This window comes from Corythoichthys intestinalis, chromosome 10 (genome assembly GCF_030265065.1).
Source record: "Corythoichthys intestinalis isolate RoL2023-P3 chromosome 10, ASM3026506v1, whole genome shotgun sequence".
Classification (NCBI taxonomy): Eukaryota; Metazoa; Chordata; class Actinopteri; order Syngnathiformes; family Syngnathidae; genus Corythoichthys; species Corythoichthys intestinalis.
The window spans coordinates 23624523-23640571 of record NC_080404.1 but is presented as its reverse complement, the minus strand read 5'-3'; the positions used below and the strand labels follow the sequence as shown (position 1 = coordinate 23640571).

General features: G+C 39.2%; 1 protein-coding gene across 3 annotated transcripts in view; it reads left to right on the top strand.

The window, feature by feature from the left end:
* Nucleotides 1-16049, top strand: part of mark1 (MAP/microtubule affinity-regulating kinase 1) — a 58160-nt gene that overhangs the window by 27961 nt on the left and 14150 nt on the right. For all 3 annotated transcript variants that reach the window (XM_057847880.1, XM_057847882.1, XM_057847881.1), the window contains exons 4-11: nt 5447-5495; nt 5888-5953; nt 6027-6097; nt 9496-9552; nt 10830-11066; nt 11689-11808; nt 14499-14598; nt 14666-14778. In XM_057847880.1, the coding sequence (XP_057703863.1) occupies nt 5447-5495; nt 5888-5953; nt 6027-6097; nt 9496-9552; nt 10830-11066; nt 11689-11808; nt 14499-14598; nt 14666-14778 (813 nt within the window). The remainder of the gene's footprint in view (nt 1-5446; nt 5496-5887; nt 5954-6026; nt 6098-9495; nt 9553-10829; nt 11067-11688; nt 11809-14498; nt 14599-14665; nt 14779-16049) is intronic.

The following is a 16049-nucleotide window of genomic DNA, read 5'->3' as shown; positions in this document are numbered from 1 at the left end:
TTTCAAAGTCGTGACCATAAACCCATCCTTTTTGGGAAACAAAAGTGTTTTCATATGTCAATGCGACAAAACAAACTAGGAAATACGACGTAGAACCTGGGAATAAAACATGGTATTAATAGTCATATTTTTTAGCTGGAAATGTAAGTTTTTAAACTGATCTAATGCAAATGTTTATTGTTTTCCAGAGTAAAAGCAGATCTTTGCAAATATCTCATTTTGATAGAATCAAAATAATCATCTGCTTTCATCATAGACTACAGAAATCAGAATATTTACTGTTTTTCTTTTTTAACATTAATTTAAACATTTTACATTTAGAAACATGAATACAAAAAATAGTTTTATATTTTACTTTTGGTTTTTTTTGTGTTATTTTTTTAAAGCTAAATTTTTTTTTTTATCATTTTTTTTTAAAAAGCCTTTTTTTCATATATATATATATATTTTTTTTTAATTAAAAGTATAACCCAAAATAAATCGAACTTTAAAAAGGTTTTTTTTATTATGGGATTCATTAAAGGGAATATCGGCTAGTTATAGGTCAACAACAATGGCTCTAAACAATAAATCCACTTTCAAAATAGTTGTCAATGAACTCTTTCGGTGCCACTAACGACGATAGATGTCCAATCATCCATCTGCATTGACGGCGATAGATGTTCAATCATCTATCTGCTCTGAATGTAAATGAGTTTATCACTGGTAGTTTCAAAAATTGGTGATAATAATTGAGATCGAACGATATTAAAAAAGATTGCCCGGCCCTAGATTGAACCAGTATTAGGACTGTGGAATATTTTCACAATGGATAATGACCATTTCTCACAGTTAAACAAAACCAAAGTGAGTGATAAACAGCGTAAAATGAGATGTATCTTTTCTTTTTAAAAAGCAGTTTGTTTCCATCTGAGCCGGTGCTACCCTGTGGCCCGACGTGACTGCACATGAGAAATGAGGTTGGCCCAAGCTTCCGAAGCACCTCCTGAGATCCGCCTGAGGAAATGCATCATATGACATCTGTGGTCGGGGATGTTTTTTGGGGATTCTGTCTGTCCTTAAAATAGGCCTCTCTGTTAATCCCTCCCTCTCTGCCCCGTCGTCTGACTATCTCGCCCTAATCTGTAAATAACAGTTGATTTTCAATTCACTCTGATACATATTTAGTTAATGACGCTCATTCCGAGAAACGTTTGCTATTGACTTGGCTGCCATGGACTGCAGTAAAAGTCGAATCCATTTGAAGTATCATCATCAGTGGCATTTTTCAAATGTATTTTTTGACATTTTGTTTCATTAAAAGACGAAAAAGGAAAAATAATTAAAAAAAAAATTTTTTTTTTAATCAATAGAAAAAAAGGTTGGAAATATTCTTTCCTAATTATAATTAAAAAAGGGGGGTAATCGGTAATTTAAAAAAAACAAAACAAAACATTTTTTGAATTATCTTTTTTTTTTTTTTTTTTTTTTTTTTTTAAATAGATTTTAAATAAGTATAGTCAAATCCAATTTATCAATAGCCATTTCTTAAGGATTTACCAGTTGACCTAACCGTTAAATACCAGTGAACACAAAATATCGAAGAAATACTGAATAGCAAGTCAAGTAAATATTACAAATAAAAAGCAATTTAAAACATTCTGTAAACAAAGGGGAGAAAAAGATTTTTGTAATCTACATAATACATGAACGAAATGGCTTACTGGTAGCCCATTAAGGCATCTACTTCATTTTGACTGGAACTGGAAAAAAAAACATTCCACCTACGCTTTAACAAGTAGCATCTTGGGTTCCAAAACGTTTGTTGAATATTGTTAAAAGAAAAGATGACATAGAACAGTAAACGTGACCCTGTTGAACAAGATTTACAAATCACGGTGTTGTTTTTGTTTAGATTTAGCGGTTGTAGATTGAATTTCAGTGGCAGTTCATTTTCAGCATTCCAATTTCTATTTCAATTATCTTTTTTCCCCCCCTATTCTTCATTACCGTCCAGCCAGTTCTACCCTCACTGACCGCCACTGACGGCACTAGAGGTCCAATCCGTTTGAAGTGGGAGCAGGGTTTATGCGGGTCATTAAAAGTCATTTAAAAAATTAAAAATTTTGTCAATATCCAGGCCTTAACAAGGATTAAACTAAATGTTTGAGGCATTTAAAATTATGTAAACTTGATGGATAAAAAAACTTTTTTCCATACTATTAGAGTTGTCTGATATTATTGGGAAGTCGATAGTATCGGCCGATGAACAAATTTTAAAATGATATAAAATAATATCGATATCGGTTTTGGGCCAATATGCATGTTGCCTTCAAAGTGAATGTAGAAACCTTTTGCCATTGTACAAGGGCGGGTCACAGCTTAGCACAGCAGTTATGTTTATTGACCATCAGATGTCTTCAAACTAAGATGCGGAATTGGGATTTGTTATGTGACGAGACAATTCATGGTGCAAAAATTAAGTGAACAATAAATAATTGAAAAATAACGAATTATAAAGTCATGACATACAGTACCTCATTCACTGTACTGAAGCTGTGTGCCTCTTGTTATTTTGAGCCAGAAGCACTGTGCGAGTCATGTTATATGGCAGTGCCTAATTGAAACTTGGGACATGCACTCTATTCAAAAAACCGATGTTTGCATTATTTTGATTTCAACTATAAGTATAGAGGTGCATTTTCCATAACTTCAACTAAAAAGCATTAAATGCTGATACCTGTAAAAACCCTGGGGAGGTTGGCAGCGAATGAACCAACCCTGGCAGACCATCCTGCTTCAAACAGATAGAATGTCTACCAATGATAAACTCATTGAAATTCACAGTAGACATAGGATTGGACCCCAGATACAAATCATGAAGCATCTGTAAAAAGCTTATTAATTGGCTACAGTTTCTCACTAAACAGAGAATGGAAGACGCTAACCAGGCCAAGGCCACGGCCATTCTTCATCCTAAAAAGCCGCTATCTCATCTTGCCGCCTCTCGTGTGCGTCACTGCCCCCAAGCCCCTCACGCGGAAGCGCGCGTGCAGGCTCGCAAGGAAATAGTACATCGAGACCAAGGAGAGACAAGCAAAAGCAGCGACGCTGTGCCGGTTGATTGAGATGTTGATCCACAGACTTATTTTGAAAGTCGACTTATCGGCGATCATTAAGTAGTTGCTTCATGTTGAAATTGCATTTTCTTCCCTGATTATTTTAACTGCAAAAGTGCATCGAAACACAAAACTATGCACTGAGAAATAATGAGTACATCGTAACTATAACCGCATCTGTGTTTCTAAAGGCAAATACAGATGTTTGCTTATATCTTGTTCGGCGATAGACAAAGATCCATTTAAAGCGGGAGGGCTGGCAATAAAGGAAAAGCCAGTGTTCATCGTACATGTGACAAACTCATTTCAATGCACAGCAGAATGATGACGAGCCGCAAAATTAGACGTCTCTCATCGTCGATGGCACTGAAAGCGTTAAATCTCTTTGCTTTCATCAAGGATGACACAAATCAGAAAATACTGACCTTTTAAAAATATCTTTTTAACAACATATGATAGTAAAAAAAAATATTTACTTTTTTTTTTTTCTACCCAAAGACCAGAGACATCAAATTATATTGATTTTTGCCCCCATCCCCATTTGCTTTTTTCAATGAAGTAAAAATAAAGAATAGAAAAGAATACTTACAGGTCTTTTTTAGTCTGTTTTTCAATTTTTAAACACTAAAGGGCAAAACACACGGGAGGCGACTTCGCTCGGGTTCAATACGAACGAGCACGTCAAGGCGAAAATCGCCAACCCTCTTGTGGCGAAGCGACGTGTTACATTCGTGCACCTGAAAATTCGGCCTAGCGACGCAATATTAGAAGATAGAAAATAGTTTAATCTTTTTTTTTTTCATTTGCTTTTATGTAAAAAAAAAAACAAATGTAGAAAAAAAAACTTATGAGGCTTATAAAAAGCAGGTGCACATTTCAACATTTCTATATAATACAATCATCCATTTTTTGTTGATTCGTTAGTAAATCTTGGCAGCCAATGAACCTGACAACAAGATTTTTGATGGGGCCTGCGTGTCCATGTCAATAATATTTACGACTTTTGGGCTTGTTTTCCTTTGAAATAATAATGAGTAAAAAGGATAGACATCCATCCCATGCTCAAATTGTACAACAGGCCTGCCTGAGGTAGAGTAGTCTGTGCCAGTGACCTAGTTGGGAGCACCCAAACTAGCCTTAATTACAGCACGCAGACCGGGAACACTTGGGGAGTACATGCAGACCGCTCCGACTATTTCAGTCACAGATGCTCCTCCGACAAGGACGTTATTGTTAGGAAGCTCTAATGAGGTTTTGTGCTCTATGTGTGGACACATACATAGGTCAAGCGTGAATAAAAACAAGCATGTCCTACATCACAATTTCTATCGTGTGGAACTCTATTTTTATTTCAAAGAGGGAAATTGTGTAAGTAGAACAAATTGAAATCCCTCATTGGCTGGCGAAAGATGTCCAATCCATTTGAAGTGGAAGGCTTGGCAGCGAATGTCTACTAGTGATAGTCATTTTCACAGCAGAAAAATGAAAACATACCACATGATTGGACGTCTTCATCTACTTATGTCAATTAATCATCAGTTAGGTACTTAACCTCTGAATAGTTTTTTTTTTTTTTTTTTAACTTGAAAAAGCAAATACAAAGTAAAGGTCAGGGTTAAGGGGTCGGGTTTACTGTAATATTTTCTTTTTTTTTTTTTTTTTTTTTTGAAGGATATTTTTTAACCTAAAAACTGTCCACTCATTTATTGACAAGAATATTTTTCAAATTAGAAATAGCTTTTTTTTGTAACGTGAAATGTCATTTGTAATTTGAATTTGTAATGTTTATGGTGAGTCTCCTATCATAAACAGGGTCCTATTTGCTCCTATTTGTGGCAGCCCTACTATGCCCTCCGTTTACTCAAAGCATGACTAAATTGTCACCATTGAGCAGGTCATCAAAGATGGCCGACACTTGACGTCAAAAGGCATCCATGTCCCTTTCGGAGGGCACGGTCAGCAGAAAGTAAAGGATTCGACAGCACCTCTAAGTGGCCGCGGGAGATGTTCTGACACGACGCCGAGTCATTCTTAAAGCTCCGCAGTCGGTCGATAAACAGCACGCCGGCAGAACAAAGATGAGCGTGCGTGATTTTATTGGATCGGACTGGCCGGAAGCCCCCGCTGCGCAGATACCGCAGCGCGTCAGTAGACTTGTTGATTTATTTATTTTTGTGGCTCGTCATCCTTGAGAGGCAGATTTATGGCCGCATGCATCCGCGGTGTTGCCTTACATAGCACCCGAGTCCCGTGACGCGCTCTAATCCACTTTGCGACATAATGGTGCTTTCCAAACAGGCCTTATCAGCAATTCTCAAAAAGACAAATGTTTCTGTGTGTGTCCACAGCTCTTCAGGGAAGTGCGAATAATGAAGTTACTCAATCATCCAAATATTGGTAAGTGGAGAACAGTGTACTTTGATTTTTATTATGGCAAACAAAGAAGCATATTTGATGCCTCATGTTGATACTGTTCCATAAAAAAATAATTGAAAAGCATTTGCAAATTGTAATTATAAATGATATATATTATGTAGGAATTGCTACAAGCCAAAATATATTAACAAAATCTAAACTACATGATAAAAAGATAGATTTTTTAAAAATCATAATGCGTACTTATTCATTGTTGTTCATATTACAAGTTTTGTGTCATAAAGTACTCCCAATTTTTCAAGCATGCTCATAATTTAAAAGCCAGTATGGAATATGATCACATCTCCTCTCTGATGTTTTTTTTTTTTTTTTTTTAATTTGGAAAAAAAAATGTCACGTTTGTTTCTTTGCAGTAAAACTATTTGAGGTGATTGAAACGGAGAAGACACTCTACTTGGTGATGGAGTACGCCAGTGGTGGTGAGTCTGGCCGGCACCACCGTGGCAATTCGTGGTATTAAATATGTGCTTGTGTGTATGTGCACGCTTCAAGGTGAGGTCTTCGACTATTTGGTGGCCCACGGTCGCATGAAGGAGAAGGAGGCAAGGGCCAAGTTTAGGCAGGTGAGTCAGCGTCTCCTGCGCCAACATCACTCACTGCAGAGGAGAGTTCTGGCTCCGCAGCTGCATGTGCTGACACCCAGTGGCGCACGCACACGCCGTCAACAGCATTGATCCAACGATGCCCATTTGACTGCAAAACGCGGTGAATGAATGAGGCTTTTATTCACTCTAGGCAAGCCCAATTTCAAGGATAATCCAATTCTTTCACGTCCATATTTCAAAGATGACTCATGCTGTTTTCAGGCTTTATGTATGTTACGGTGTGCGTTACATTAGGAACACACTTGAAAAAACAATAGGATTTGAAGTTTTACTATCCTTAAAAAGTTTTAACAAAAAAAAAAAATTCAAATAACTGGTGGTATTTTCTTTATTATATATGTATATGTATATATATATATATATATATATATATATATGTACTCACCGCCCACTTTATTAGGTACACCATGCTAGTAACGAGTTGGACCCCCTTTTGCCTTCAGAACTGCCTCAATTCTTTGTGGCATAGATTCAACAAGGTGCTGGAAGCATTTCTCAGAGAGTTTGGTCCATATTGACATGATGGCATCACACAGTTGGTGCAGATTTGTCGTCTGCCAAAGATACTCTATTGGATTGAGATCTGGTGACTGTGGAGGCCGTTTGAGTACAGTGAACTCATTGTCATGTTCAAGAAACCAGTCTGTGATGATTCCAGCTTTATGACGTGGCACATTATCCTGCTGAAAGTAGCCATCAGAAGTTGGGTACATTGTGGTCATAAAGGGATGGACAAGGTCAGCAACAATACTCAGGTAGGCTGTGGCGTTCCAATGATGCTCAATTGGTACCAAGGGGCCCAAAGAGTGCCAAGAAAATATTCCCCACACCGTTACACCACCACCACCAGCCTGAACCGTTGATACAAGGCTCCATGGATCCATGCTTTCATGTTGTTGACGCCAAATTCTGACCCTACCATCCGAATGTCGCAGCAGAAATTGAGACTCATCAGACCAGGCAACATTTTTCCAATCTTCTATTGTCCAATTTCGATGAGCTTGTGCAAATTGTAGCCTCGGTTTCCTGTTCTTAGCTAAAAGGAGTGGCACCCAGCGTGGTCTTCTGCTGCCATCTGTCTCGAAGTTCGACGTACTGTGCGCTCAGAGATGCTCTTCTGCCTACCTTGGTTGTAACAGGTGCTTATTTTAGTCACTGTTGCCTTTCTATCAGCTCGAACCAGTCTGACCATTCTCAGTCTGACCTCTGGCATCAAGAAGGCATTTCCGCCCACAGAACTGCCGCTCACTGGATATTTTTTCTTTTTCGGACCATTCTCTGTAAACCCTACAGATGATTGTGCGTGAAAATCCCAGTAGATCAGCAGTTTCTGAAATACTCAGACCAGCCCTTCTGGCACCAACAACCATGCCACGTTCAAAGTCACTCAAATCACCTTTCTTCCCCATACTGATGCTCGGTTTGAACTGCAGGAGATTGTCTTAAAACATGTCTTCATGCCTAAATGCACTGAGTTGCCGCCATGTAATTGGCTGATTAGAAATTAAGTGTTAACGAGCAGTTGGACAGGTGTACCTAATAAAGTGGCCGGTGAGTGTATATAGATGTGTATGTATACAGTAAGGAGGGGAAATATTTGCACCCCTTGTGATTTTGCAAGTTCACCCACTTAGAAAATAGGTAGAGTTCTAGAATTTCAATCATAGATGCATTTGCACGAATAGAGGCATAATCTTAAAAAAATTAAAAATCCGGAACTCACAATGTATGATTTTTCTATAATTTATTAATAATTGTAATAGTAATCGTGATAGTAATTTACTGGGGTTCTTAAGTATTTGTACCCCTTAGAATCACCAATAATTATGACACTCAAAGAATTGTCCTTCTATCTTATATTCTACCTTGCTCCATGAGTAACCACCCACCCGCCACCCGTTTGAGCTCCTTATTGTCACCTGTGCACCCCGCAGTCAGTCATAATCCAACTACTACCATGGACAAGAGAAGAAAGATTTGAGCTCCACAAAGCTGGAAAAGTCTATGGGACAATTGGAAAGCAGCTTGGTGAGAATAAATCAACAGTTGCAGCAATTACTCTACTCTAGCTCGGACTGGGGCTCAATGTCAAATCTCATCATCATTCATGATGAGAAAAGTGAGGGCTCAGCCTAGAACTACACGGCAGGAGCTGGTCAATGACCTGAAGAGAGCTGGGTGCACAGTTTCAAAGGCTACTGGTTTAATGGTTTAAAATCAGAAGGTTCCCCTGTTGAAGCCAGTACATGTGAAGACCCGTGTGAGGTTTGCCAGGGACCATCTGAATGATACAGTGGGGTCATAGGAGAAAGTCTCATGTGGTCAGAAGAGACCAAAGTAGAACTTTTTAGTGCAAACTTAACACAGCGGGTGTGAAGGAGAAAAAAGGATGAGTGCAATCCCAAGAACACCATCCCCACTGTGAAGTATGGGGTTGGAAACCTCATGCTTTGGGGCTGCTTTTTGGCAAAGGGGACAGGACGACTGTACTGTATAAAGCAGAGGACGAATGGTGAAATGTATCCTCAGATTTTGAGCCACAACCTCCTTCCCTCAGTGAGAGACTTGAAGATGAGTCGTGGCTTCCAACATGTCAAGGATCCGTAGGCTGCGTAAAAAGCATATCAAGGTTCTGGAGTGGCCTAGCCAGTCTCCAGACCTCAATCCAATAGAAAATCTTTGGATGGAGCTGAAAATTTGTGTTTCTCAACAACAGCCCCGAAATCTGAAAAATCTAGAGACGGTTTCCATATTTGAAAAGCTGGTGAAGAACTACAGAATGCGTATGAACTCTGTAATTGCAAACAAAGGCTTCTGCATTAAATATTAGCTCTGATTTTCTCAGCGGTACAAACACTTATGAACCCCAGTAAAATAGAAATAAATCATCATACAATTTGAGTTCCGGATTAGTGAAAGTGATTGAAATTTCAGACCTCTACCCATTTTCTAAGTGGGTGAACTTGCAAAATCACAAGGGGTGCAAATACTTCTGCTCCTCACCTACAAAAATAAAGTTTTAATTTAAAAAAAAAATCTTTTTAACTGGACCGTGATCATGTTTCCCTGCCACTAACGGTGATAGATGTCCAATCCAATTTCATTCTCCCCTTCCAATCCAAGATGGATTGGATGTCTATCGCCGTCAATGGAAATCAATGAGTTAATGTATTTGTCATTCTAATTTTGATTACATATCATTTAGAATGTATTGTTGTAAACCACTATAAGGTTAAGCAAAGGTTGCACTTCGCACATTTCAACTCTTTATTAAACATTGTATTTAAAGTATTCTAACATAATAGGTATTGTCTGTTACATGCCATCATGATAGAGCTGTAATGTTTCTATTTCAGATTGTGTCTGCCGTGCAGTATTGCCATCAGAGGAGGATAGTTCACAGAGACCTGAAGGTAAGCCACACTGCCCAAATTTCACCATTAATTCATATACACACCGAATCTCACTACAACATGCATGTATGAACTTTTTTTTAGTGTTATTGACGAGTTTATCGCTAGTAGATGCCAATCCATTTGAAGTGGGAAGATGACAGCGAGTTTGTTCATTCGCTGCCACTCCCATTGAAACCTTAAGAAAACACCTAACTCAAAAAAAAAAGAAATAAAAATAAAAAAACAGGTCACTAATTTAAACAAAAAATCCACTTTACCTCGCCTTCCAAGCTTGAAGCAGACAAAGTCCTCATAAAAATTCACGCCGTAGCATCTGATGTACTCAGGGGTAACAGCTATCAGCGCTAGCTTTGTTGTAGCACACTGTAGCAATCTGTCTTTTTAAAATCAAAACACCAAACCTAAAACTGTTCTTCTGTAAAGGGATCAAGCAAACGCTAGCATAGCGCCCTCTGGTCATAGCAAACGGTTTTAAAATAGTTTTTTTTAGCGGCAGACGTCATCGAATTTATGAAGTCCCATGAGGTTTTGATGAAGTCTGTCAGAGCTTCCGGCACACCTTTTCGGCGTTACCGTAGCAGCCAAGAGCCATCTCATAGCAAAAATTTTCATTTGAAATGTCTAATCATCCATGGTTAGTCGGAAATGAGACTTCCGTTGTGGCAGCAAGGGTTTTCTCTTGAGAATAGGTCAGCATGTACCTGAAATAACCTACTTTGCTCACATACGAAGCCGATCACGAGCTAAGGGTGAACACCAACCAAGCGTGCGATGATAACCAAGGTATTGTCAGAATGGAACGCTCGCCTTAGTCGATAGAGACTTTGAGTTTCAACGAGGAAATATGAAGCTTTTTTTTCCCCATTTGAAAAAAGCAAACAAAACACCAAAATAAAACGGGAAATATTCTTCTGTTAGTTCCCAACTTGCCTCCCACAATCGTCAAAGAATCACGATTCGAGTCACCCGATTTTGAAGATCCGCCGATACGGCGTACCGATCCGATACCTCGCCAATTTATTCAAAGGAGAAAAAAATGTAAAGCATTGCCATACTTCAGACTGTGATAATGTCTGAACGATAGTGACATTTTCCCACCGGTGTTGTTGTAATGTTGCATAAAACATAACATTTTTTTTTTTTTTCCCGTTAAAGATGTCAGTGTACATCTCGCTTCGTAGCTCTTTTTCACCTAATTCCATTTTTCTTAAAATGACGCGATCGGGCCCGATTTCCGATCACGTGATCCCTAATGGCCGCTTTTGACTTTACAGGCTGAGAACCTGCTATTGGATGCAGACATGAACATCAAGATAGCGGACTTCGGCTTCAGCAACGAGTTCACGGTGGGCAGCAAGCTGGACACCTTCTGCGGCTCTCCGCCATACGCCGCCCCGGAACTCTTCCAGGGAAAGAAGTACGACGGACCCGAAGTGGATGTGTGGAGCCTCGGGGTCATCCTCTACACCTTGGTCAGCGGCTCCCTGCCCTTCGACGGGCAAAACCTCAAGGTGACGGCTCCTGTCTTCAATTTTTAACCCCCTTGGACAGCGATAGATGGACCCGATTATAATCATAAACCTTTAGGTCGCTTTATGCTCACCGAAGTGCTAAAAGCTACCTGTGCGGTAGTGCCGGGTGTAGATTAATAGGATGATCCTGTTTCAGAGCCATCAAATCCATTTTTGACTGCCCCCCCCCCTTTTTTTTTTGACATATTAATTGACTGAATTCCTTTTTAGCCTCTTAATAGTATTATATTTTTGTTTTTTGTTTTATTGTTTAAACATTTTCTTATTTAAAGAACAGACGAACAAATTGTAAACATTCTATTTTTTAAGTTATATGTTTTGGACTTAAAATTGTTCAAATGTTCTTTTTTTTACTTAGTGTTAGTAAATATCTCATTAAAATTTGCAGCAGAAGGAAAATACTGACCAAAGCAGTGACTAAATCATCAAAGGGAAAAATGGGGGAAAGTTAAATTAATCAATATGCAAAAAGCAATGCGCTGTTTACATGTACTTTTTAAATCAAAAGAATATTGCTGTTTTTTTGGTGTCGATGACAGTTATGTTAAAAGTGTGTACAAATATTCTCCTAACAACTCCTTGTTGTGGGTCACGCACGCAGGAGCTGCGAGAGCGCGTCCTACGTGGAAAGTATCGCATCCCCTTCTACATGTCCACAGACTGTGAAAACCTACTGAAGAAACTACTGGTGCTCAACCCGGTCAAACGTGGCAGTTTGGAGGTACTTGAACCCGTTAGGGCTGCCACAAACAGTTATGGATAATCCTTTCATCACCAATAATTGACTATATTACAAATGGTCACCAATTATTGACTGCAATATAAATGATGTACTGTGACTCTGAGGTTAACATTTTTGCTAGAAATGGGCAAAGGATCCAAAAACTATGCACTATGCACTAGGGATGGGAATCGAAATCCGATTCCAATTCGGAACCGGTTCCGAGTGTTTCGAGGCCTCGACATCACAATGAAAAAGCCTTAACGATCCCTTTAACGATCCCTAAAGACGGATATTGCGTCGTGACGTGTCTTGGTGTCCAGACGCATCAAACTAGCATGACACCAAGAACCACTCGCTCCAAAGTTTGGCTACACTTCACCAGGAAAAAGGGTGAAAATGAAAGGTTACGATAGTTTAGCACGAGCATTGCCGCTGTAAACATAACAATGACAGCACGTAGGTTCGAACGCTCGAAAGTGTGTCTTCACTTCACGAGGAAAAATTACAACAAAGCGATTGCGAGATGGAAATAACTGCATCGGGAGGGAATAGACTGCACTGTCCTCACCGAGACGCTAAGGCTCAGTCCTGGCTATACAGCTAGCTAAACTCCCAAATGACGATGCAGAAGACGTTGGTATAATTTGCTGACTTTATTCAACCATCACTTGAAACTAAAAATAGAAATGAAACAAATCAATTTCGTCCCCAATAACAAACAGGTTTGCTTCAACGTAAATCAGCGATGATTAGCTGCTAACACAGTAATAACAAACAGTTAGCATGCGTTCGCTAGCATAAGCACATCGTTTAAACCACTACACAACTGGATTTAAGTGTCCGATCGCGAGTGGAAACACACAGCAACAACACAGAAGATGATACATACAGGCGTTGGCTCTGTAGATATTTTACAAACATTAACAAAGAACGTAGGCTCGTGGCAGTGTATCCCTTTCTCACTAACTTGCTCACTCATTTGGATACGGCATTTCTTCTTCTTCGGTGTAAGCGCGCTCTTCTTCACGTGAGCGCGCTCTTCTTCGCGTGAGGAAGCGCAAGGGCGCCACCACTTGAGCGTGAAAGCACCATAAAAACTAAAAGGCATGCATTTCAATATAGTGGTAAATAAAAACAGGGGTCCCCAAACTACGGCCCGCGGCTCCATATTTGGTCCGGCCCCCTGAACAATTCCAGAGAGCATTTTGAATTTTTTTGGGTTTTTTTTCTCCCTCAGTAGTGTTATTTATTTCCTGGCCTTTTTCAGTGAATAACTCAGAGAGGGTTATTTGATTATTATCTATTTAATTAATAGTGCTATTATTATTTATTATTATTATATTATTATTTTTATTTTATTTACTTTTGTTCCGTGAAAAATCCACAGAGGGTTATTTGATTGTGGCATTCTGAAAAATAATAATTTTTTTACATTTACGCACTCCTGCAATCGTCACACTTTTTCTGTTACAAACTGACCCCGGCCTCTCATCAAGGGAAAAGTTATTTGGCCCTCACAGGAAAAAGTTTGGGGACATTGCCAAAGGCAGAACAATGACCTATATGCCAAAATATACCAATATTTTTTTATTTCTATTAGAAAAATTTTTCAGTAAAATGTTACACATTCTTGTGCATTTGCCACTTATTGCCACAGTTAACACTGAGGCTTTGGGCCTCTTTTGACCTCGTTGTGAGTTTGTAATGTTGTGACCTCTGATTAAACAAACTTGATGCCAATCAAAATGTTTGTCCTTTTTACCGAAATTAGAATCGATAAAGAATCGAATCGTTAAGCAATATCGATAATGGAATCGGAATCGTAAAAATCGTATCAATTCCCATCCCGACTATGCACATGATCCCGCCTGTCTCATCAGACCATAAGACATGGTTCCAGTAATCCATGTGCTTTGTTGACATGTCTTCAGCAAAATGTTTGCCGGCTTTCTTGTGTACCGTCTTCGGAAGAGGCTTCCTACTGGGGTGACAGCCATGCAAACCAATTTGATGTAGAGTGCGGCGTATGGTCTGAACACTAACAGGCTGACCCCCCACCTCTTCAATCTCTGCAGCAATGCTGACAGCACTCCTGTAACGAGTCACATGACATTTTGGAGGGAAAATGACAAGCAGTACTCAATTTGGACATTTAGGGATGTACGTAGTTTCTAAGGGGTGTACTCACTTTTGTTGCCAGGGGTTTAGATATTAATGGCTATTATTTGAGTTATTTTGAGGGTAAAATAAATTAACTCTATTATATAAGCTGCACACAGACTACTTTTTTTGTGTCAAAGTGTAATTTTGTCAGCGTTGTCCCATGAAAAGATATATATATGCAGAAATGTGAGGGGTGCACTCACTTTTGTGATACACTGTAAATATCCAAAATGCAGTTTGCAGAATACTAAAGCATACAGAAAATGTGCGGTCAGACCAAAAATAGCATATAATTTTTTTTATTTATTTATTTATTTTTTAATTTTTAATTAAAACACGCAACAGACCATGTAAAAAGATGGTTGTCCAGTGTTAACAGAATAATGGTTAAAAGAATTTGATCGTGGATGAGTGGCCGGATGTTGGTCGGCGGTCTCATTTCTAAGTTGACAGTCTGCACTCTGCAATACCCACCGCTGGCTCCGCAAAGCTCGCCAAACAAACAAGTCCATTGTCTATTGCAGCAAATCATGAAAGACCACTGGATGAACGTGGGTCACGAAGAGGAGGAGCTGAAGCCGTACACGGAGCCCGAGGCCGACTTCGGCGACGCTACGAGAATAGGTGCGTTGGGCCCGCTTCCAAGTTAAGTCATTCAGGTCCAGGTCGTCCAAACATATTACTTTTTCAGAGCTCATGGTGACAATGGGCTTCCCTAAAGATGAGATCACAGAGTCCTTACAAAGCCAGAAGTACGATGATGTCATGGCCACTTATCTGCTGCTGGGAAGAAAAGCACCAGAGGTCAGCTTCTTTCTCATAACATCACTGAAGTTGAACCTTAAAGGGACAGTTGGGCAATTTCATCAATTGTCACAGTGTTTTTCTTTATCAGAAGAAATAAGCGCTAATCAACTGTATAGGTCTTTAATTTGAACTAGTAGTCACACCGATACCATTTTTGGCTCTTGTGCCGATATCTGGTTGTGTGGCATCGGACGATGCCGATACCGTACCAATACAACATTTTTCGGAAAAACTTAATTACTGCATACTCACTTGTAAATGGAAAGTCATCATGGCTTGGCTTGGTCAGACTGCGCTTGAACTCAGTGACGTTAATAGATGTTCAAATCCATTTGATTCGGGAGGGCCGGGGTGTCACCAGTGTTGTTAACACGTTAATGTAATCTGATTACTTTCTTCATTAACGAGTAATCTAACGCGTTCATTTTTCCAAGCCAGTAATCTGATTAAAGTTAGTTTCCCTAGTGCCTGTGCGTTACTATTTTGTTTTTGCCTCATAATGTATGTAGAATGAAGAATACTGTAGTCATGTACGAAGAGCATTTCTCATCTTGGACGGGTCACGTGTATTACGATGCTGTATGAGCGCTGTCTCCCACGGACGTCAACAACATAGCATTCTGACAAGGCAGCGAGGCTAACAGTGAAAGGCAGGATATATACCGCAAATGGATGCCTTTGCTCACTGGAAATACAACCATTACTTCACATTTATGTCCAGTAAAGATGACAAAAATATCTCCGTGCGTTGCAAACTTTACCTTGGCTGAAAAAGACTGTCAGCCGCTAAAAACTCTACATCCAATTCAACAAAGAAGCACTTGGAATTACAGCACAACGCGACGAAACTCGAAACCTTCAGGTAACAAGACAGCCAGCACTTCTACAGTTTGTAACCAGCCTTTATGCGCATTTTATTGTCAGTGTTTGTAACCATAGGCGGAGTTTTACTTTTGTGGGTTTGGGGGCAAAGCATCTTGATGACTGAAACAAAAGTCAAAAGTTTGGACACATCTAAACATTTTTACGTTTTATATATTTTCACTACTATTGTAAATCCTCTCTGAATACATCAAAACTATGAGCGAACATGTGGAATGGCCAAAAAAAGTGAAATAACTGAAAACAGTTTTTATATTCTACATTCTTCAAAGTATCCACTGTTGAGGTGTCACCAAACTTTAGGCCAATATTGTATATATACATATATACAAAACTGTTCAAGCTCAGTTGTTGTTGGTTGTGTTTGAAACCTTAGGTTTACAGAA